This window comes from Carassius carassius, chromosome 20 (genome assembly GCF_963082965.1).
Source record: "Carassius carassius chromosome 20, fCarCar2.1, whole genome shotgun sequence".
NCBI classification, from domain to species: Eukaryota; Metazoa; Chordata; class Actinopteri; order Cypriniformes; family Cyprinidae; genus Carassius; species Carassius carassius.
Window position 1 is genome coordinate 19,492,031 of NC_081774.1, and position 24,418 is coordinate 19,516,448.

At 36.9% G+C, this 24,418-nt stretch overlaps 2 protein-coding genes across 5 annotated transcripts; one reads left to right on the forward strand and one right to left on the reverse strand.

Moving 5' to 3' along the window:
* Positions 1–6: 6 nt before the first annotated feature.
* On the forward strand, positions 7–14,097 carry frrs1a (ferric-chelate reductase 1a). 2 transcript variants are annotated; one of them, XM_059502104.1, is made up of 16 exons: positions 7–69; positions 7,517–7,750; positions 7,874–8,013; positions 8,665–8,759; positions 8,895–9,039; positions 9,124–9,306; positions 9,386–9,484; positions 9,631–9,778; positions 10,713–10,826; positions 11,118–11,233; positions 11,421–11,507; positions 11,858–11,955; positions 12,079–12,137; positions 12,261–12,404; positions 12,691–12,749; positions 13,740–14,097. In XM_059502104.1, exons 2-16 carry the CDS (start codon positions 7,528–7,530, stop codon positions 13,830–13,832), a joined length of 1,803 nt encoding a protein of 600 aa, XP_059358087.1. In that variant the 5' UTR covers positions 7–69; positions 7,517–7,527; the 3' UTR covers positions 13,833–14,097. The 2 variants fall into 2 exon arrangements, with proteins under 2 accessions (XP_059358087.1, XP_059358086.1); XM_059502103.1 differs by lacking the exon at positions 7–69 and adding an exon at positions 6,174–7,105.
* Positions 13,902–21,468, reverse strand: si:ch211-153l6.6 (uncharacterized). Of its 3 annotated transcripts, none has more exons than XM_059502102.1 (4): positions 21,349–21,468; positions 15,309–17,730; positions 14,934–15,022; positions 13,902–14,709 (listed from the first exon to the last, which is right to left on the reverse strand). In XM_059502102.1, exons 2-4 carry the CDS (start codon positions 17,617–17,619, stop codon positions 14,614–14,616), a joined length of 2,496 nt encoding a protein of 831 aa, XP_059358085.1. In that variant the 5' UTR covers positions 17,620–17,730; positions 21,349–21,468; the 3' UTR covers positions 13,902–14,613. The 3 variants fall into 3 exon arrangements, with proteins under 3 accessions (XP_059358085.1, XP_059358083.1, XP_059358084.1); XM_059502100.1 differs by lacking the exon at positions 21,349–21,468 and adding an exon at positions 19,406–19,716; XM_059502101.1 differs by lacking the exon at positions 21,349–21,468 and adding an exon at positions 19,406–19,716 and having other exon boundaries at positions 13,902–14,736.
* Positions 21,469–24,418: the final 2,950 nt, after the last annotated feature.

Below are 24,418 nucleotides of genomic sequence, written 5' to 3' on the forward strand. Positions count from 1 at the left end.
CGGATCTGAGTCGGATCTTTTTAATCGGTTGAACTGGTTCACTGTATTTCGAAAACGAGTCAAGAACGGGTGAGTGAACAGTCATATTAATTTGGTTGATGGAGATAAAAGTTAGGCTACTTTAATAGCAACTGTAGAAATTATGGAATGCCAGAGCTGCCAATTTAAAAAATAAATAAATACATAAATAAATATACAAATAAATGTAAATAAGAATAAATAAATACATAAATATATAAATAAATATACATAGAAAAGCAAAAAAACGAAAATAAATAATAATTTATACATTTATTATTTATACATTTCCATATTTATGTATATATTTATTTTTTTCCATATTTATTTATTCTTTTATTTATTTCTACATTTATTCATTTCTACATTTATTTATTTATACATTTATTTATTTTTACATTTATTTATTTATACATTTATTTATTTCTTCATTTATTTCTTCCTACAATTCTTCCTGCGTAGGGTAATGAGGAGGGCGTGGTTTACCTCAGACATAGCAATCGAGCTCAGAGTAAGCGAAGGCGAAGGGTTGAGGCCACAGTGATGCCTATTGTGTGGCGAAATACAATTAGTATAGCTCACTGACGTTGATACGGTCTGTGACTGCGAGGTATATGGTCAAAATCCTAAATCTTACTGTGTGACATGGATAGGCTACTCTTTATTCCGGACATGGCCGTAGAACATCGTTTGGTCTGGATTTGTAAAATGTCCTGGGCTAACAAACATGAAACAGGGACTCTGCAGTGCTTAATTTGTAAATTGCGAGGTCCCGGAACAAAGCGGGGTAACGGATGCCGGATGCATGTGATTACAGGAGGGAGAGGTGACGGAGCACTCGCGCAATCACATTGGTCAGCAGTTTAAGTGATTGACTGCATGCATCAGTTGCTTTTAGGGTCTGTATGTTCATGAATAACATGGAAATGCCATGCAATTTTAAAACAACAATTTCCAGGCCTAAAAATGTTTTGAAAAAGTTGTGGAATTTTATTTTACAAATACCTGTATAATAGAGTCCTAAATTTCGGTGGGGGACTGTGTAGCTATGCCGCATGGTTTTAATAATTCTCGCAGCTTTCAAGTTTATAATGAGGAAAATTCCTGCATTTATTCAACATAGCTTGTAGGTTTGAATAATAAAATTAATCCACGCAAAATGTAAGATTAAATAATTCATTCGAAACCAGTCTTCGAATCCATGAACTCTCTCGCGCGCTTCTCATCAGCGCATCTCGTCTGCACAGTGACCTGCAGCATGCGCCGACACAAGACTTCACTCGCATCTCGGGACAGCTGACAGAACAGTCACTTGACTAATGGGGTCATTGTTGCATTGTCACAAAAATGTATAATTTGCACACATTTTTAAGTATTTTAAGCCATGGTAGGCTACTCACGCGCTCCGAAGGCTGTATTATGTGCCCCTCACAGTCACAAAAAGTTCACGCGTATAACTTGCACTTAACATGAGGCTATATGAAAAACAAGCTCAAATGGAGTAAACATCTGAGGCAAGTGCATCGCATTATACGCTTTCATCAACTCTTACAGGTTATATAACATTTATTGTTGCTGCCATAGTTTGACCAAACTCCCCGCCACAATAATTCCCTTTAAATAGACTCCATAATGGTTTGCCAGCTGATGATGATGATGATAACAATAGCCTAATAATAATAATAATAATAAAAAGAAAGAATAATAATAATACAAATTAAAAAGTTATGTAGGCTACTAGCTATTTTTTAGTTATGTTTTTGGCAGTTTTTGGCCTACAGAAATTTTTACAAAATTTAACAATAAATAACTTCGATATTTGATCACTATGGTTGGTTACAAAGACTTTACTATTCTGAAAATAATAACGAGATACAAACCTGTAAATATTCAATCGACTTTTCTTAAATTCAAAATAAAATATTAATGCATTCGTAATTTCCATTTCTGAATAGTTGCTATATGGTCATGCAGGTTTGCGTATTAAACTCGTGTCCCCGAAAAATAGTCTATCAACAATTATGTTGTTTCCCTGAACATGACCCATGAACATGACTTTTTGAACATTTGGTCATTTATTTATTATTATTATTATTTAAATAATGCATAGGCCTAAATAGAAATGATCAGAAACAAATCCAAAGCTGATCCGCTTCAACACGTCGAGTTGTTTTTGATTCGGTGTATTTTAAGGAATCAAACGAGTGGATTGAACGCACGCATTAAGACAAGTGTTTTTCTGCCAACTGGTGTCTGTTTTAGTTTCATATTAAACGTAGGTCTATCACTTCATTGATTCTTCAAAATGTAAAACACTTCATAATATTTCTATGCACTTGTAGGCTAATTGCTGTGTAAATGCATTAAGATCTCTTCTGTATTGATGGATCATATGAAGCTCTGGTTGGATTTTAGTGGTAGGCTAACTGCCCTACAGTCTTATCCTCTAACTGAATTTATCGATGTGGATTAACGTGACGTTCATACATTTAATAAGGTTGCCCCTGGACATGAGTTTATGGAGGGCTATAGTTTACCACCGCTTAATAGAATAAAAAAAATGTTCAAAAGCATTGGCCAGTATGCTTGCATCGGCTTCACTGTAGCCTAAATCTGCCCTGCTTCCTTTCCGTGAGTTCTGACCGAAAAATGGAAAATATCAAGCGCTTCAGTCTCAGAGTCCCAGGGCTTAATTTGTGCCGCAACACGACGGATCCGGCACCTCCGAAATCCGATCCGGCACCTCATTTTGGCGGATCCCCCTCCTCCAGGGACGGCGTTTCCATATGGCAGACAGAGAATAGCCAGATGTGCCGTGAATAACTATGCAAAATTCATATCTCTATTATAATTTGTTATTATTATTTATTTTCTTTACTCAAACACTATGTCTGTAAAGGCTAATGTTTTTGTGTGTTTGAAGACTGGTTTTTCGCAAGCCAATATAGCCTACTTTTGTACGTTTTAAATGTCCTGTGCATAAGCGCTTAATCGTTTATATCATGAGATTTAGGCCAAGTGAATTAAACAACAAGAAAAACAAATCGCCCATATAGCAACAATAAATGTTATGCTGACGACACAGTGTTGTTTAATTATAGATTTTTTCCCCTTTTCTTTATTTTTCCCCATGTGTTTAAGTAGCCTATAGAGTGTGTCATGAAATTGTTTTGTTTTTCAACACCCACAACAGACATCATATTGTGTGTATTTGATTGCTTAAAGGTGCCATGTGCAAAAATTGAGGTAAAAATATCCAAAAAATGACCTACACGCATCAAAAGTATGAGAAGAAATAAGGGCGATGATGTCATTAAAAAAATGTCAAGTTATAGTGCTGCAGAGATATCAACCTTAATTAGCAGTAGCATTACTAGCCCCGGCCCGACAGGTGTCGTAATACCAGTTTCGGCCATGGGAGGCGGTATGCGGGCAACATACCCACCAGCCAACCTGCAATACACGAATAACTCGCACGGCTTGTGGGCGTACCTGAACCTGATGTCAATCGTGTGGAAAGTACAGCCCACTACTTCATTTCAGTTCAGGGAAGAGAGCGGAAGGATGACTTAAGCCCTTGGCAAGAGACCACCACCCGCTACAGGGAAACAACCGCGCTCGGAATCACAAATCAAATCCGATAAGAAAAGGAGCCGAACCAGAGTAAACATCGGCACTGCGTTCAATCACTGGAGACAACTGATGGACCTGAAAGAAATGAGGTTCGACACCGAACTTGCAACATTTCTTTTGGATTGGTAAGTTAGATGCTGTTAGTAACCTGCTCTGTCTAGTCTGTTGGTCTCCGTGTCCTCTTTGCTTCGTGGTTTTTCTGTACGTGAGAAAATTGATGTGTGGCGTGAAAGCGTGTGAAAAGAGTCAATTGCGTGTGTCTCACGGTGAATGCTTGAGAGTTGGCAGCTCTGGTTACGTTGGTTGGCGCTAGCTTGGTCAACATCAGCTGTCTGATGTTGACCAATGATGTTGACAGAATGCTGTCTGTCAAATTAATTTAATTCAAATAATGTGTATATACAACTCAATGTAATATGAACAAAACGAATATGAACATATTCACTGGTAAAGGTGAAGGGGAGTAGCTTGAAGATGTCATGTTTCAAAATCACTTGACATCACCCAACGTTCCTCTGGAGGCAAAACGTCCTCTTATAGCAGCGGTTCTCAATTCCAGTCCTCCTGCCCGACTGCTCTGCATATTTTGCACGTTTCTCTTTGTTAACACACCTGATTCAGATAATCAGCTCGTTAGAAATGAACTCCGTGCATGAACTGTTTTTCAAATGTTCATTGCTCCCTACTCTCTGAGCAGGGGAAATCTGTTGAAGTTTACCTCACATCGAAACATTCATTCACTGATTTGTGCTGTGCAGCGTCTTTAAACATGGACAACTGTGACATCATATACCTCTGTAAATCAATACAATTTAAATTCACGTCTTGCACACTTCAATGGACTTTGATTGGAACATATAGCTACGTTCACTTCGAACTGGAATCATGGCTGAATATCCTGTGATGTCCACTTCGCAGGGCACTTATGTTTGAATAGAACAAATGTCTGAAGCGCTAAGAGAAACGTTCAAAATGTGCAGAGCAGTGGGCGCGAGGACTGCAATTGAGAACCGCTGTCTTATAGGCTTCAGCTATGCTCTAGGATTGTTGTGAAGGTAGGGGCGGAGCATAGAGACTATGGTTTCTCGTTTGTTACTCTAGAGTAGACCAATTCACTTTATTGAGGCATACTGCCCCCATCTGGTATGGAATGTGGAGTATGACTTGATTTTTTTGCCAGATATGACAGATGGCACCTTTAAGCTCAACAAACTATGAAAAATAACTCATATAATAGGCTACTCGCGAGGCGGCTATACGTGTGAACTTTGGTTGTGACTGTGAGGGGCACATAATACAGCCTTCGGAGCGCGTGAGTACCATGGCTTAAAATACTTAAAAATGTGTGCAAATTATACATTTTTGTGACAATGCAACAATGACCCGATTAGTCAAGTGACTGTTCTGTCAGCTGTCCCGAGATGCGAGTGAAGTCTTGTGTCGGCGTGTGCTGCAGGTCACTGTGCAGACGAGATGCGCTGATGAGAAGAGCGCGAGAGAGTTCATGGATTCGAAGACTGGTTTCGAATGAATTATTTAATCTTGCATTTTGGGTGGATTAATTTTATTATTTAAACTTACAAGCTATGTTGAATAAATGCAGGAATTTTCCTCATTATAAACTTGAAAGCTGCGAGAATTATTAAAACTATGCGGCATAGCTACACAGTCCCCCACCGAAATTTAGGACTCTATTATACAGGTATTTGTAAAATAAAATTCCACAACTTTTTCAAAACGTTTTTAGGCCTGGAAATTGTTGTTTTAAAATTGCATGGTATTTCCATGTTATTCATGAACATACAGACCCTAAAAGCAACTGATGCATGCAGTCAATCACTTAAACTGCTGACCAATGTGATTGCGCGAGTGCTCCGTCACCTCTCCCTCCTGTAATCACATGCATCCGGCATCAGTTACCCCGCTTTGTTCCGGGACCTCGCAATTTACAAATTAAGCACTGCAGAGTCCCTGTTTCATGTAGCCTATCCATGTCACACAGTACTATTTAAGATTTTGACCATATACCTCGCAGTCACAGACCGTATCAACGTCAGTGAGCTATACTAATTGTATTTCGCCACACAATAGGCATCACTGTGGCCTCAACCCTTCGCCTTCGCTTACTCTGAGCTCGATTGCTATGTCTGAGGTAAACCACGCCCTCCTCATTACCCTACGCAGGAAGAAATGTAGGAAGAAATAAATGAATAAATAAATAAATGTATAAATGAATAAATGTAAAAATAAATAAATGTAGAAATAAATGTAGAAATTAATAAAAGTAGAAATAAATAAGAGAATAAATAAATAAATATGGAAAAAATAAATATATACATAAATATGGAAATAAATGTATAAATAATTATTTTCGTTTTTTTGCTTTTCTATGTATATTTATTTATATATTTATGTATTTATTCTTATTTACATTTATTTGTATATTTATTTATGTATTTATTTATTTTTTAAATTGCCAGCTCTGGCATTCCATAGAAATGACTACACCCTAGAGAATAAATTAGTCTCCGTTTTGTTTAACCTAAATGCTAATTATATTTAGCTTGTAAAAGTGTACATGGCTGTAAAACACTAATGAATATAAACAAACAAAATAAACAGCAGTATGTCTATGTAAATTAGAAATCATATCATATAAAGCGCTATGCTAAGCCAAGAAGAAAAAAGAATCACTGAATCCTTTCTTATAAAACTGGTTCTTTAAAACAAACCGATCGAAAAAACCGAATAGCTGAAATGAATCGGACTCCCATCACTACAGTAAACAGGACTGGCATGTAAAGACACGGCCAAAAAGTATCCTCTAACTCAGACTGGTCGAGGTTAAGAATCTAGCGGATAAAGGCCATGCAATTCTATTTTAAATGAGTAATAAGGGCAACTGTAACATTTGCCAAGCCAAGACAGTAGCATGCTTACTACTATTCTCTTCCGATGCACGACAGTCTGAAATCTAAATCGATATAAACATTTCGATCATTTTTGCATGACAATACAGTGTTAAAGAGCAGTGTGATTAAAAAAACACACCAGTATTTTCCTGTTTTCGGTTAAGGTCGTTAATTCCTGTCGCTGGTGAAGGAGAGGTGTGCACGGCTGTAATTCTCTCCTTTCCTCTACCGTAAATACACTAGTATAAGACACATTGGCCAACTGGATTAAATGTTTTAGTCACGGAATATTTTTATGCAAATAATTAGATGATTAAATAGAAAAACAGTGTAGGCCAGTCAGGTGTTGACATTAAATTCACTTTATGAATAAACAAATAAGCATAAAATATAAAAACAAACTAACCTCCAGTGATTTCCTCCAGATTTTGTCTCCATCTTGTGGTTGTAGGTCCTAAAATGTGACAATACCCGCCCATTCACGTTCAAACCATAAAATTATTATCTATCAGCATTACCTGAGCAGACTGATTGTTGACAAGGTAAGAGCAGTGCTTACTTCTCAGTCTCTAAAGCCTGCACTCACTTTTTCCCAACATATTTATTTACATACTATATATTGTCATTGGTATTGTCATACAATTTCGAGCTGAATATGCTACTAATGTTTGTTGTTGTTTCATTAGGGAAAGTTAATGCAGAATGCAAAAATTAATGTAAAAAAAAAAATCTGATATACAAATAAAAATACACCCCGGCACTTTCTGTTGAATTAAAAAAAAAAAAAAAAAACATTTCCAGAAATTACGAACAACTGTAAAATTTAGGGAAAAATCATGGAAATTCATTAGTCAATATATGTGTGAATCCTGAATGAATTTTAATAAGCAAGTGTACACTATAACATCAGGAAAAAAATGGGCGTAATTTGACACGTACTTTTCTTCTCTTAGCATATCTACAGATGAGGATTGCATTGCCTCTGCTAAAAATGTGGAATCTACAAACTATTCTGGCAATTCTTGGGACTTTGTGTTTGACCTCTATAAGTGGATACAAAAATGGAAAGGTGGAGAAATCTTGTGAAAGCATGATGCCAGAACATCACAGCCAACCCAACACTACTGGCAGCCCATACACACTGACGGTGAATGCCAGAAAATTCAGCCCAGGGGACAATATCAGAGGTAAAACCTATATGAATTAACCAATCATTATAATTTTTTTTGCCAGTTTAAATGTCTTGAGTAATGTTGAACAATGACTGCTTCCCAGTTGCCTTTATTTATTACCCCTTCTAATGTCCATAGTCACTCTCTCCGGAAGCGAGCGCTTTGAGGGCTTTCTAATTCAGGCTCGAGATGCTACAAACCCTGATGGACCAGCTATTGGCTCATTCACATTGGTAGATCCTGAGATTTCTCAGCGTTTGACATGCAACAGCATAGAGGTACATAAAGTAAAGGCAATTTTCAATATAAACCCTGCAATACACATTACAGTTTAAAATATTAGCACCAGTAAGAAGAATTTTATTCAGTAAGGATGCATAAAATTGATCAACAGTGAGAATAAAGACCTTTAAATTGTTAACAAAATGATATATACATATTTTCTTTAAAGTAAATGATATTCTTTTGAGCTTTCTATTCATCAAAGAATACTGAAGAAAAATGCATCAATGTTTCTTCAAAAATATTAAGCAGCATGATGGTTTTCAGCATCGATAATAATAAGAAATGTTTCTAGAGCACACAATCAGCATATTTGAAGTGATTATTTAAGGATCATGTGACACTTAAAACTAGAGTAATGGCTGCTGAAAATTCAGCTTTACCTTCATAGAAATAAATTACAATTGAAATTATATTAAAATTATACATGAATCTTGGTGAGCAAAAGTGACTTTTTTGATTGTGCATTTAAGCAATAACACATGAGCAAGAGTGCTTTTGTACTAAATATCATTTGCTTGTAGGTGATCATCGCCGTGATGTTGTATAAATTACAATTCGCACTGATTATTTTGTTTACAAATTATTTTGTAGGAGAAATGTGGCTCAAGAGTTTCTGTACAAAGAAAGTGTGTTATCTTTTAAAGGGTTCTGCAGTTAGTCACACTAGCAATGCCAAAAAGACAGAAATTCAGGTGATTTGGAAAGCCCCGTTCAATGCTCCTCCCACTGTACAGTTTCTGTGAGTGCCATTCAGACTTATCTTTCAAAACTGAAAATTTTCGTAAACCATGTAGTGGATACATACTGGATATTTTCAAATTCAAAGAGATATTTGTGTTTATATTTATTATTATTATTATTTTTTTAAATCAAGTGCCACAGTTCTTGCCCACTACAAGATTTTCTGGCTCAAGCTTCCTGGTCCTATCATATCTCAGGGTGACGTGACTCCCGCTCCATCTCAATCAACCACCGTCATGTCTACAAACTCTGCAAGCACCTCTATACTTTCTCAGCCAGTGTGTGCCAAAATACAAATTATAAACGTATCAGCTTCTATAATTGGCATTACACCGCTTTTCATTGTAAGAATTCTCTTACAGTTCACCTCAGAGGGATGTGGCGTGTCGAAATCTTGTCTCATTGACCCCGTCAGCTGTAACCCTTCTGTGGACACAAACTGCTTCTTCCTTTCTTATTCTACTATGGACCAGACAGTTTCGTTTGAGCTCAGTGGCCCTGCACAGGGATATGTCTCCTTTGCTCTGTCCAAGGATAAATGGATGGTGAGCATGATGAAATTGTGTTTAGTGCATTATTAATTAGAACTATTCATGTGACCCTGAAGATCTTGATATTTGGTAGGGAGATGATGATACGTACTTATGCATAAATGACGAGGGTCGTGTAAGTGTGGAAGCTGCACACACAACAGGCCGGACATATCCAGAGGTATCATCCAAGGTGAGAGAGCACTTTATGGTTGTGATGCTTTTTTTAGTATTGCATTATGTTACAGATTAATTTTAAGACATATAAAAAAGATGTCAGCATGTCCTCTAAGATTTATGCAGTCTTAAATGTAAAAGCATGATACACTTCCCCTGCAGTCTGTGCTTACTGATATAGGCTGGAGAGTTTCTGATGGGGTCATTCAGTGCAAGTTCTCTAGGTCCATCTACACTCCTCAGGATCCGGTCCGTTTCAGTCTTAACAACAGTTACTACCTGTTTGTAGCACACGGGACTGCCGAGTATGGTGAGCTTTTTAACTGCATCAGTGACATACAGAAATAAAATATATTAATATTAGGGGGAAAACTTTCTTAGAAACCGACACAAAAATGATAAATATTGCCTGAGAAACTAACAGAAATATAATAATTTTAAAGGGATAGTTTTCATAATTTCCCTCATGTCAGTCCGAGTTGAACACAAAAGAATGTTTTTTTTTTTTTTTTTTTTTTTTAAATGTTGGTAACCAATCTATTGCTGGTAGCCATTAGAAATGTGAACCAGAAAACTGAATAGAAAAATAAAAAAATGTAAATAAATAAAAAAACTAAAATAAAACCTGAAAATATAAAAATAAAACATTACAAACAAAATATTAATAAATACTATAATAGTATATAAATATTACTAAATTAACACTGATGCCATACTACAATAGCTACTGTAGATTTAATGTTCTTATGTGTGTAAAACGATGGCTTTAAACAATAGTCCTTTTTAACTTCTAGATTTACAGCATGCTAAATTAAAGCAGCAATTGTCTTTCCAGTCATGGCATCCTTCTGCATTTTCTAAAAGGGCTTTATTTCTTCTCCTTGGAAAGTTTAGGCAAATGATTACGCGTCTCATCAGATACAGTGTCACGTGTAACCTTGTTTTTATGACCTCCTCAACTGCGTGTTACTCCGGAGATCCGGATTTCTGACTTTACTGTTTAACGAGTGTCTGTGAAGGCCTGCGCAATCAGTACTCGTTTCCTGTCATCTATTTTATGACCGGGTCACTGGGTGCAGAAACAAGCATGAATACATTTGTAAAACACTTCAATCGGGTGATGCACTGAATGGATCGGATACATTTTATTTTTGTTGATATGCTATCTTTATGATATGACCGAAATGATGTGTGTCATTAAGCTTTAGTCAAGTTATCTCATCAGTTTTGTTATCGTACTGCAGGTATGATCCACAGACACACGCGGCAGCCACTGATATCATCCCATAATCAGATCATTACCGGCCCTTCTGAGATACTGACAGGATCTCGATCTCCACTGCTCATGAAATATCATGGTAAGTGTTCTGCTGTAATTAAGTTTACTGTAGGACACTAAGAATCCCCCAAATGGTTAAATATATGGTCAGGAAATGGAAACATTGCATGTTCAAACCCTGGAATGGGCAATCCAAGAATTATCACCACTGTGTCCTTAAAAAGTGCAGCTGGTGTGGAAAAAGAACCAGTTAAATGACAAATTGGTTATTTAATAAACCTATACATTTTACAAGAAATTTGTGTAAAATGCAAAATACTTTGATTTGCGAGTTTGCAAATATAATATCAGATACATAATTTAAATGCAGGAGCTCTAATGCTGATTGCCTGGATGCTAGCAGGAAGCACTGGAAAATTAATGGCTGCCTATTTTAAACCTGACTGGCCAGAACAAACATTGTTTGGGGAAAAAATATGGTTTCAGGTATGCTTTTATACAGTATGTGTATACACTTATGTAGTACAGTATATAAACTTGCTTCTATTTCAATAAAATCTATGAAACCAGCATCTATGTTTTTGTAGTTGCTTGCATATTCTTTTTAACTTTTATACATTTTCTCCATATTTAATATTGTTTCATATTTAAATATTTTTTTTTCTGTTCACAGGTGCATCGCATGTTGATGTCTCTCACAGTTTTGCTGACAGCTGTGGGCTTCGTTTTTCCTTTTGTCTACAGAGGAAAGTGGAGCACAGTGAGTAAAGCCTGTGTTTTCTGCCTATGAGGCTATGCTCTGTAATACAATGCAATTTATTTTTAAAACAGTGACAATATTAAATATATTACATATCAAAGTGTCACGCCTTGCCGTTGGGGGGCCCTGTTTCATTTAAGACTAATGTCAGGATCAGAGAGTGTTTGTTATCCTGGTGTTGTATTACAATGTTGTAGCCTGTGTTGAATTGTCTACAATGTGTGTTTAGGTTCTATGAAGTTATTTTTGTATATATTCTAATATTTCAGCTTTATTTCAATGTACAAACATAGTTTTGTAATAGTTTTAGTTTTAGATGACAATACTGAAATGACACTGGTTCTGTGCAGAGAGCTGGTGCTCATCCATACCTCGGCTGCACTGTTGTGATTCTCACTTTCTGTCAGCCTTTAATGGCTGCATTCAGACCAGGTCCAGATTCCTCACGGTAATGACTCCTCAGTTCACTTGAATATGCAGCTCGGTAGTTTTAACCTCCTCAGATTATATCTGAAATTTAATAACATAAGAAGAGAACTTAACACAGGACAATCATTTCTTTTTTTCTCAGGCGATGGATTTTCAACTGGTTGCACTGGGGTGTTGGAAATGCTGCTGAAATTATAGCCGGTGAATTTGCTCTTTGTAATTTCGCTGTTTAGAAAGTTAATCTCAAATCAATTTCTGTCAGTAATATAACAATGAAAACTTTTTTTATATCAAATAACTTTATTATTATTATTATAATTTCAGTGGTTTCCATGTTTTATGGAATAAGGCAACAGTCTCTTTTGCTGCCTTATCCTTGGACCACAGGAGCTCTCTCTGCTTTTGTGGTTTGGACCATTGTGTTAAAGCTGGTGTTAAAACTTCTTAAGCATGATGTTATTAGAAAAGGTTTGTATGTATCTCAGTCTTATTTCTAATTTATTTGAAAGACTGCAAAAGCGGTTTAACCTAATTTAACTGTAATTTAATTTTATTTGTTTTAAAAGTTTTTGGTTCATACTGCGAGTTCCCATCTTATTCAGATGGGAGTACACGGTGCCTATTGAGACATGTTCTCTCTGCCTGTGGTTTAGACATAAATTGCAAGATGATTCAAACTGAGAGTGAAATGAAGCAAAATTTGTTGTTCAAAATAATGTATTTGTTTGTTTAGCAATTTCTCTTGTTTCAGCAGGGAGTGGAAAGGAAGATGAACTTCCAGTTCTCTCAGACATTTCAGAGGATGTTACCTGGGTAAGTTATTACACTTTAATCAAACATAATGGTGGAGATGAAAGGAACACACTAAAGGAGCAGTTCACTGAAAAATGGAAAGTTGGCTAAAATTGACGTACCTTCAAGCCATCCAAGAATTAGATGAGTTTGTTTCTTCACCTGAACAGATCTGGAGAAATTTAGCATTACATCACTTGCTCACCCATGAATCCTTTGCAGTAAATGGGTGCCATCCAAACAGCTGATAAAAACATCACAATAATCCACAAGTAATGTTTCAAGTCTATCAATTACTGTCCTGCAAAGCAAAAAGCTGTAAGTTTCCGGTAAGAAAGAAATCCAACAATGAGGCATTTTAACTTTAATCTGTCATTTCTGGCCCAAATACCAGTCCATGATCCATAATAATGTAATAATAATAAAATGTAGTGTATTAATAATAAAATCCATCAACATGTTTGTTTAGTACTGTTTTAACTTCTAAATTGTGCTTGATTTATGCATATTTCTCTCCTGATTGAGACTAGATGACTTTTTCACTGAAGAAAGCAATATTATGGATAGAGCATTCGTAGTTTATTTGAAAGCAACAATTTGAAGTTAAAAATGTCTTATTGATATATTTGTTTCAAGATTTTCATTTGATGAACTGGACACTGGAGTCATGAGTATTACCTGTGGATTATTGTGATGTTTTTATCAGCCAATTAGACTCTCACTGTGATGGCACCCATCCACTGCAGAAGATCCATTGATAGGCATATGATTTAATGAATTTCTTTAATAAATTTCTCAAAGTTTCTTTCAATAAAGCAACAAATTCACCTACATCTTCTTTATATATACACAATATTTTATTTTTTGGGGTGGACTGTTTCTTTAATATCATAAAAAAATTTGTATTGTAATACACTCAACAACAACTTAACATCAAGGCCTACAATAAGGCTCAAAATGAAGCATTCCTCTAAGCATCTTAACAAAATGCTCTTATTTTTGCTTCCACAGGATACGAAGTTTAGAGTGGCTGTCCTTGCTGTTTTTGTGCTTGGAAACTCAGCATTCTGTATCTCACTGCTTGCCTCCATAGGGGACATATAACCAACATATGAATCATATGGCACTACAGAAATTGGAATGAAGACCTAATTATTGATAGAGCAAGACAAATCATTATCAGTTTCAGTTTATTCAAGGTTTGAACAGTATTTTGCATCAGAAACATCCTGCAAGGAAGAATCATATATTTTAAGACATTTCAAACATGAATATTATGAATTAAAATTCACACATCTTTCAAATTATTTTCACAGAAGAATAAATGTTCACATTATATTCAGACAATAAAAGCATAAAACATTTAAAAGGCTCACAATGTAATTATTGTACAGAAGCCAGCTACTTTTCTTGTAGCACCTCTGGAAGCTACATCCACAATATACTCTGTTAGACATTACAAGCAGCGGTCTTCTCCTGTCTTAAATTGCACTTTTGATCAGATTAAATCAAATACAAATGTATTTTTATTTGTTTCTGCTCTTCACTTTATGGTTAATATGGTTAAAAATGTTATGTAATGGGAAATTAGAATAATTCATTTCTCAATCATGTTTGGCATAATTTTTTGTACATAGTGCAAATTTAGGATTATGTTACTCTATAAATTCTTCTTCTGCAATAATATAAAAGTGTATCCAGGATAAAATTCAGAGTGAAATACTAGCATTCAAAAAACTGAAAAAGGTATGACATCAGTTGTGAATATTTTACTCACCTATTAAATTCTAGGTTTGTATAAGTAATGAATGTTTTACTCTAAAACTACTTGCACATGCTTATACTGTAATGGAAACTTGATTTGTGCTTCATATAGGCAAATCACTCAGTCTTGTTGCTGATGATTGGCAAAGATACCTGCTTCCCACCTCTGGGCCAGGGCACTTTTCCGTCTGACTCGAGGGTAAGGTGCCTCAGGAAACTAAAGGAGAAAGCTTCACCTGTAAAACTGCATGCAGTTTCCAGTTTCAAGGTGAAATGGGCACAGATCAATGAGATGTCAAACACGTGCGTATGAAAAACAGAAAGATACACTGCAATGGAATTCATGACAGTTAAATATGATACATGAGAGGACAAACAAAAAAATATGTACAGTTCAAAAATCTGCAACTTTAAATCATTGCATGCCTAAATGCAATGTACCTTGTGGTCGCAGGACAAAGCGGAGCGATCCATTTTGCGCGTCTTTGATGGAGATGAGGGGGATGACTTGGATTTTGCTGGCACCACTCCTGTAAAGTGTCCAAATAAAAGAAAGGACATTTACTGAATCTTTATGTAATGACATCAGTGAAGTAAATGCTCTAATGCAGGGGTGTACAATCCTGCTCCTGTAGGCCCCTGTCCTGAAGTTCTGCCCCAATTAAACACTTGAACCAGCTAATCTAAGTCTTCCTAGGCATACTAGAAACTTCCAGGCAGGTGTGTTGAGACAAGTTGGAGCTAAACTCTGCAGGACAGTGGCCCTCAAGGACCGACTTTGGACACCCCTGCTCTAATAGTAGCTAAATGTGGTACCTGGTTTCTCATAAGTGAAATTCTGCAGTTGGTTGGGGGACACAAGGACTGTGTCGTATCTCTCCTTTACATATAGTTGTGCTCTCTGCCTTCTAAGCTCCTCTTCTCTTTGCTTCACGAGCTTGATCTCCTGATCCACCAGAGACTGGGTGCTGTGGGAGCGCAATTTGAAGAATGGGTTGTTCTGAAAGGTGCTCTCTTGTGTCTCTTGACATGCAGAGCTCAGGCAGAATTCTGAGGCACTTCGAATGATGAGATTTGATGTCTCCAGGATAATGACTTTATTCATGTCTGATGGCCATTCTTGGAAGCTGCTTGTCCCTGGAGAAAGCATCCCTCCTTTTCCTCGGCTCTGTGGGCTGGTGGGGTACGAATCTGGATCAAGTATAATGACATTGTTGGCAATCATTTCGTGGTACGAGGGACTTTTTCCAGATGTACCAGTGACAGACAAAGTTGGAGTCTTTGCACTAGGAGACCTCTGAGATCTGCTTCTGTCCTCTGGAGTGTCAAATATGTGTCCTTTATCTCCAGGCTCTGACCTGCTTTGGTGCAGAACACCAGGCCTGGGTTTAACTTGCATAGTGTCACCAACAGACATCTTTGCCATTTCTCTTTCTCGTCTGAAATTTTCCTCTCGCTCGAGAGCTTCGCGGATCTCTCTCTCCACTGGAGTTTCTGGCTCATCATAAGGAGACCTGTAGCTTGTATCATCTAGACCAGAGTCCTCTGAACAGGGGCTGAATTGAGTGTACTGGTAATCCCCCAGACCAAGAGTCTCAATGTCAGGGTCTCTTTTGGGGCGATCAATGTTGCGGACAGGTGTGTACATGAAGCTGTGTCCACCCTGGCAAAATGTCTGCCTCATCACTGGCCGGTGCACCAGACCCTTTGTTTGCTCTTCCATCTTCTGCCACTGCTTGCGAGCCACCCTGAAATCCAGGTGCTCTGTGCTGACATTCTCACTCTTTATTTCCTGAACCACACAGAAGTCTTTTGGCAACTTTTTGTCAAGCTCTGAAGTTGAACAAGACAGACGCTGAAGGTTGTGCTTTGAGGTTTTACCAAGCTCTTCCTCATCTTCTGCAATCTTTGTTAAACTACAGTACTGGGAAGAGGACTCCAAAGAAATATCTTGCAGCTCACATTCAGTGGGACACTCTGGTTGTTCTAGAATCTCACTTTCATTAATGTTCAAAGCCAGAGCTACTTCTTCAAGTTCAGCATTGCTTTTAATCACCTCATTGTCTTCCTGCCTTGCTTGGTCTTTTGAGTTTACTGCTTCATCCATACCCAAGAGATCACCGTTCTCTTCAATATCTTCTTTATCAACAGCTGATGGAGCTAAAGACCTCCACGGCTCCTCAACATCACTGTCTGATGAAATGATGGCCATTTCCACAAGCAGACAGTCACTTAGGTCATCTCGATCCATATCCGGACAAGATTCAGATGGGACTACAGAAATCACAAGCTCATTAATTTGCTGATCCAGCACAGCTTTTTTGTGTGCTTCCAATACAGATTCTTCTCGTTCTTCCAGCTCCGTTTCTTCTTGTTTTTCCAGCACAGATTCTTCTTGTTCTTCCAGCTCAGTTTCTTCTTGTGCTTTCAGCAAAGATTCATCTCGTACTCCCAGCACAGATTCATCTCGTTTTGCTAGCACAGATTCTTCTTGTATTTCCAGCACAGATTCTTCTCGTTCTTCCAGCTCAGTTTCTTCATGTGCTTCCAGCACAGATTGCTCTTGTTCTTCCAGCACAGATTCTTCTTGTGCTTCCAGAACAGATACTTGTTCTTCCAGAACAGATTCTTCTTGTGCTTCCAGCACAGATTCTTCTTGTATTTCCAGCACAGATCCTTCTTGTCCTTCCAGAACAGAATTGTCTTGTGCTTCCACCCTCTCTTCAGGTTCATCAGGATCTTCCTTCTGGGCATTATCCAAATTCTTGATTTCCATCTCTTCTTCTGGTTTGTTGTTCACAAGGGAGACTTCATTAGACTCAAAGGCCAAAGACTCTCTGCTGTCTGGGTCATCTTGTTCATTGACCTTGACCAGAATACCTTCTTGAGAGTCTTTGCTTTCATCAGATTCACCTGAGCTATCACATCCATTAGTTATGGCTATGTTTTCTTGCCCACACAGATCTTCTTGTGGGTTGCTCTGTTTGGTATCCAGGCACTCTGAGAAATATGTGACAACACATTCATTCACCTCCTCAGTGAATTGGCACGTCTGGTCCTCTGTAAACCCAGGATCCATTTTACAGTCTGTTAGATCAGCCATTTCTGAAAGCTGGCTGGTCTCCATGGTGACTGTTTCAGAGAGGTATTCCTGCTCTTTTTGTTTCTGATTTACAGAGGTGGTTTTGCCGTCATTTAGTTCACTTTCATATGACCTTCGCACACCAGCTGTGGCTCTCTATGGAAGTTACATCGAAAAGAGCTGTTTAGATTTAAAGGTACACCAAGCTTAGGGATACTAAAATCATTGAACATTTCAAACACTAACAATATATATATATTTTTTCCTATTCCTGCTCCTTCTGGATGCAATTCATATAGACAACACTGAGCAAGGAGAACCAGCCTTGTGCTGTTTCTAGTGGAACTGTAAAGTGTCAGTGATCAAGCTATTCTTGTATTCATGCTGTGCGATAGAAGTGGGTGGACCTCTTTGATAGCAAATAACCATGAGAAGTGGTTTCTAACAGTATGCAATCTCAAAGTGGGCTGAAAATCTACATTAAAGTATGTTTTAGAATCCTCAAAGAAATTCAGAGCCACAAAATATGTGGCTTCTAGAGAACACATAATTCTTCTTTAATTTTACATGATTTAAGTAGGTAATATGCTGATGAGTTTTGGGTTCAATTGGTTCAGCTCAACTGGGTTTAACAAGAGAGAACTCTATGAATAGTCTTGAAATCCCTGCTCTAATATAAATCAAAAACATATATGGCAAGTTGTGATCACAAAACTTCCTAAGCTTAAACAAACTGAAGAGGAGCACTTCTGAGGAAGTACACTTCATTCTTGAAAGTACTAATCCAAAATCTAATGAGATGACTGCATATAGTTACAAGAACTATAGCTAAAATCATTTAAAAATTCTGTTTTATTATTTATCACTTATTAGTTTGCCGTCTCCTTCTCTGTGCTGCTTCAGTGTTTCACTCAAACAATATAAAGCTAACAGTATGTGGAGGATCAAAATGTCATTTCATATGATACTGTCATAGTCATAATTTATTGGCATGATATGATTTCAGAGTCTGTTTCGAGTTTTTTCCCCCTGAAGAGTTGTGGTTGCTTGGCAACATGCTGGATCTGAGGAGGCTGTCCTGTTTATGAGCCATGTGAGCAGCTCACTAGTCAGAGCCAACCTTATCAAAGTACCATGCCGTAGGTTTATTATGGCTATCAGCCTGAGTTTATCCAGTGAGAGAGATAGAAACAAATCTATTGCTCATATCGAGTGGTTGGGGTGTTCTTTTATGCATGCCTGCTGGTGCTGTGACCACCATTAACCCCTGACCCATCCTGTCTGTTTTGAAAAATACATTTCTGATGTCTGAACATTACAGTACATCCACTTTGCCAGAGGTGGAATTATGCAGAGCGCAAAATGGTGTCATCAGTTATTATCCAATAAAAGTGACTGTTACATTAAAGAGATAGTTAATCTAGAAAAAAAAAAGAAAAAATGCGAGATGCTAGTCATTCTGCCTAACATCTCTTTTCGTTTTCCATAGAACGTGACATGGTGAGTAAGGTGAATTATCCCTTTAACTTCTCTCTTGAAAATGATACTGAAGTGACTATGATTATTGAAAAATCGGGGTGTGTGTTTGTATCAGTGCTGCACTGACACTGCAAGCAGAGAAAACGCATTAACATTCATTCACTCACGAAATGTCGGATGGAGACAACGCAGCATCACAACTTTTTTTTTTAAAATACACTGCACACAAAAATACAAATGCAGTACATCGAATTCCTGCATCATTCCCTCTTCGTGCCTTGCGCATGCAAATGTTCGAACAAGCAGATTTGGATGCAACAGATGCACAAAGCTTCAGTATTTTCATACCTACCAGCAGCTTTAAAAACAGGAGCCAAACGGATATCATCTCCAATCTACCGCAATACGCACATGCCTGTATAATTTGTACAGATAACGCGAGTAACCAAATGGCGACGCGTCGGGAGTAATTCATATGGTTGCACTCGAAGAGGGAAAATCAGGCTAGCGACAAACTCCAGTTCAGACCTATCGATCCTTCAGCGATTGTCAGAGGTGAAATAGAGCAGATAGAACAGATATTGACAGAAACGGTCGCAACTGAATGCCTGAGCCCCGCCAGCACTGGTTGCACTGAGCTACAGAGCCGCTCTGTCCCTCTGGGCGCCCACACTTTCTCAACCAACTATTGAACGCTTTGCCCACGCGATTTTGAACATATAGTCCATAATTCTGACCAAGGTCACTCTCGCTGTGCAACATTATCCTCATGTTTATATATATATATATATATATATATATATATATATATATATATATATGTGTGTGTGTGTGTGTGTGTGTGTGTGTACTTTCAAGGACGAAAAATGTTTAGTTTACATTTTTAATACTTGATTCTGATTGGCCAATCATCATCCAGTGCCACAAATTTTGGAATAATGTTTCAACACGGTACAGAACGCTCATCCGATAAACCTACGAAGCAGTTTATTTGATCTTTTTTTTTAAATTAATGAATTTACTTATATAGTTACCAAAAACTATTAGCAATCAGTCGTATATTATATGTTTATTAAAATAAAAATCTTGATCGCTGCACAGGTTAAAGTATTTACTGTATCAGTATTTTAAATTAAAAATGTAAATAAAGTGTGAACGTGCATTTATATTGTGCTTTTTCAGAAAATAAAAGAAAAAAATGTCTCTGGAGAAATCCGCATTTGTAGGCTACTTATAAATCCTCAGAGGCTTTTTTTCCAACTTTGAATCATATGTGCTGATGTATCTTTTACTTTTGGTTTTTGAATTATAAAGTTAGATTTGATGCAGTGGTATGTTGATTGACTGATTTTTTTAAAAACACATCTTTTATGGTCAAAACCTATCCTCCATTAATAATGTCAATGACTTAGACTAAGCCAAATCAATCCTCATATTATCATGTTTTCCAGGAATTACCCAGGAATCTGTATTACTCACCTGCCACATCTGTTCTATTGCAGTGATGTCAGCTCTGATGCAAACACTATTTATTGTGTAATACCACATTCTAACTTCATATCCATATGTATTTTTAAAATAATGCCAAGATTAGCAAGGTTTAATTGTTTCAGTAACAAAAAAATAGTTTTAACAAATAATCATAAAAAAAATCAAACTTATCCTGGTCCTTAGACCATTTACCTATTAATATTATCCATCTTGGGTGATCTGAATGTAAAACTGACAAATGTAAATATCCAGAGAATCTTGCAAATAAATTGAAATCATCTTTGGATGTGTCAGGAAAAGAGACAAAGCTTTATTCCAGAATATGCAGTTCCAATCTGCTTGCAGAACAACATGGTAAAGATAACAACAGTAAGTTTGGTGAAGGATATTCTGTCTGTTTGCTGCCTGTGTTACTGGCTCAAGCTCTGTATGTCCCCCCCCCCCCCCCCTACATCTTCAGTGTTTTTGTAACTAGCATCCCACGCAGTTGACAGAAAAGCAGCATGAATACACTCTATTAAATTGTAACTGTAACACCAAAAATGGCATCATCTTTCTCTCCTCCCTGTCTTTTCTCCTTAAGACCTTCCCACCACAATACACAAAACTGCCAAAACTCTTTATTGAAAATCTGACCCCTTTTTAAACTGTTATAGATGCAAAAAAACAAACAAACAAAAAAAAACAAATCTCACCAGATGCAGGTGCACACAGTGACTCATCTCTGTCCAGAGACTGACAGGTGTGTCACATAGCCTATTCCATTGACATCAAAAGAAAAGTTTGGAATTTGGATGTACTTACTGTCAGTGATGGTACTTTGAGGTTGGCTGCTTTAACAGTGAAGGTCTCGTTTCTTCCTCTGAGTGCATGTATGTGTGTTAGTGTGTGTGTGTGAGTGTGTGTGACACAAGCCACAGCTTTGACTGAATCCGTGGGAATGGACCAATGGCAGCACAGTTACTCCAGTGACAGACATGACAAGCTCCAGCTATCACACAAACACACACACACACACACACACACACACACACACACACACACACACACACACACACACACACACACACACACACACACACACACACACGCACACGCGCACACACAAAAAAAGTCCAATATTTCTGTTGTTATAAAAGGGACAGTTCACCCAAAAAGTATAGATTTATACTGTTATTATTTACTCACCCTTATGTTGTTAAAGAAAAGTTTTTTTCTGTGAAATACAAAAAGTAGATTTAACAGATTGTCCAAGCTGCACTTTTCTATATAATGAGAATAAATGGTAACTACTACTATCCCCCTTGTAAAAAAAGTAATATATTCAAAATACATTTATTTCATGTGAAGTATAGTTAAAATCTATTAACATATTTACTGATATATCCTTTGAGACTTACTGATATAAAAGTTATAATTTAACTTTGAGTTACTACATGTGCACGATGCACATTTCTTAATATGAAGCCTAAAATGTGTTTTGATGTCAGTATTAATGAGAATTGCATGATCTTTGAATAATTTTAGTCTTTAAATGTACCAGTCGCATACCATACTAAAAGCACATAAATATGTAAATGTATCTGTAGTATATACTAAGCATGAAATAAATGTATTTCAAAAACATTTTAGCATATTTATTTTTAACTAGGGCCTTGTCCCAATCTATTTTCATTGTACAATAAAAAGGAGTTTAAAAATATCTAATTAAAATCAGAAATTTCAAATATTTAACATTGAAAATGTAATTCAATAAACTAATAAAAAATAAAAATAAAAAAAGTTTAATTTTTTAATTTTCTTTTTGCTTCACAGAAGAGAGAAAGTCATATGAGTCATAACGAGGCTGAAAAAGTGATCATTTTCATATTGGGTGAAATATCTCTTTAATATGTGTTAGTTGTTTTAATAAAGGCACCATTTATTTTATTTAATATTAATAACATTATCAAATAAGGACTCTTAATCTGATAAAAAAAGAAAATTGAAAAACAAGACAAATTAATTCTTTAGCACAGATAATAGAGGTGTCTGCAACAGCTGTCAGCCACATACACACACGTCATGAGGATTGATTGTCATTCTGAAAGGATGCCTCATACAGTATTTTGACATATAACAGCAAATGCATAGCTTTCAGAAAATTTGCTGTCTCAATTCAAAAGCTGCGGCCTCCAGAGGTCACATTTGTTGGCCAAATATGTAATTTAGGCCATCTCATTTCAGAAAAGTAACTACTACATTGAAGAGTATGAAAGAAATCACAGTAATTTATGTCTCACAAGGAACAATATTAAATGTTATAATGGTTAAAGGGGTCATATGACGTTGCTAAAAAAAACATTCTTTTGTGTTTAAGTGTCAAAAAACCCTTTTTTTAATAAACATTATCTTCCACATTATGTACATTATTGTTGCTCCTCTATGCCCTGTCTTTCTGATACGCATAGATTTTTACAAAGCTCATCATTCTGAAAAGCGAGTTTGCTCTGATTGGCCAGCTATCCAGTGCATGATTGGCCGAATACCTCAAGCTTGTGACGTAAATGTTAAGCTAATAACAGTACTGTGATGCCATGTCCTGGTGCGAAAAGACAAAAACAATAAAACCTATTACAAACGAGGCATTTGTTGCATCCAGTTGGGACATAATTACTGATTATAAATGACTCACACTGTCTTTTTACGCGTTGCGTATCGCGCCGCATAAACATGAAAGCATTTGTCTACATTTGGGATAACTACACTGCACAAAACTTGTGTTTGAATCATCAGTGGCAAATTCTTTAAATATATAAACATACTTAGTTAATTTGGTTTTAACTGTTCTGGGGTGCGTTCTCCGATAACGTTGTCTCTTAGCGCGCTCCGAAGACTCAAAAGGTACACCTTAACTACAGATATACCTTTCCTACGTGTGTTCTCCGAACTATACCTTAGGATGTTGCTTAAGGTAAACCTTCTTAAGTTCGACCTTAGCAGGCGCTGTTCATGATGGAGGCGCTGAATAGGTTGATATCGACGCCTCGATGATCGATTGTGCGCTCTTTCCTTCACAGTGGTATAGGTAAAGTATTGAGAAAACAATGTTCTTTATAAAGAAGTGTTTTAGAAATAGTACAAACTGCATTTATCGGGGCTCATTGAAATATGTAAATGCAGAAATAAATATGAGTAGGTGTTTATAATTTAGCAAGTGTGCAATACCAAACCCTCACGGCCATAAGTGTGTTAATGTTCTCCACAACGTATGCTGATTATCCACCAGCCATGTAGTTGACGTACACTAACTGGCTCCGCAGACGGTGCCGTCTTTGATTTAAAACGAGTACTCGCTGTCTCGCTGCCATAGCTATAAAGTTTATGTAAACTCATCTTTCTTTATATAGACTCCTAAGCCTTTTCTGTCAAATGGTTCGCCAGCTGATGTGCCTTAGGATAGTAATTATAAAAGCTAACAATTAGTGTATGGAAACTTTATTAATGAAAACACTTCCATACATTGGGTGTAGTAGGCTATAACAACTCAAGTATTTTATGTGTAAAATTTTAAAGTAAAGTAAAAATGTAATTTTAATACTAAATCAGATTTTATAATAAATGTTCATTTAAAATTTTCTATGTGTAATTAAACTGCGATGTAAATAAGCTTTTTGTGTAGTGGTGGCCACTAGCGGTATGAACCGTCAGCAGCGATAAGGTATAGCTAAGAGCGCTCCAGACCAACCGTACAAACGTATGACTTACAGAAGGTATACTTAACTAAGAAGGTTTCGGAAACCACGTATTAACGATAAGGTACTTCTTAAGGTACAACTTAAGAACGACGTAGCGTTAAGGTAGTTTCGGAGAACGCACCCCTGAAACATTGTTG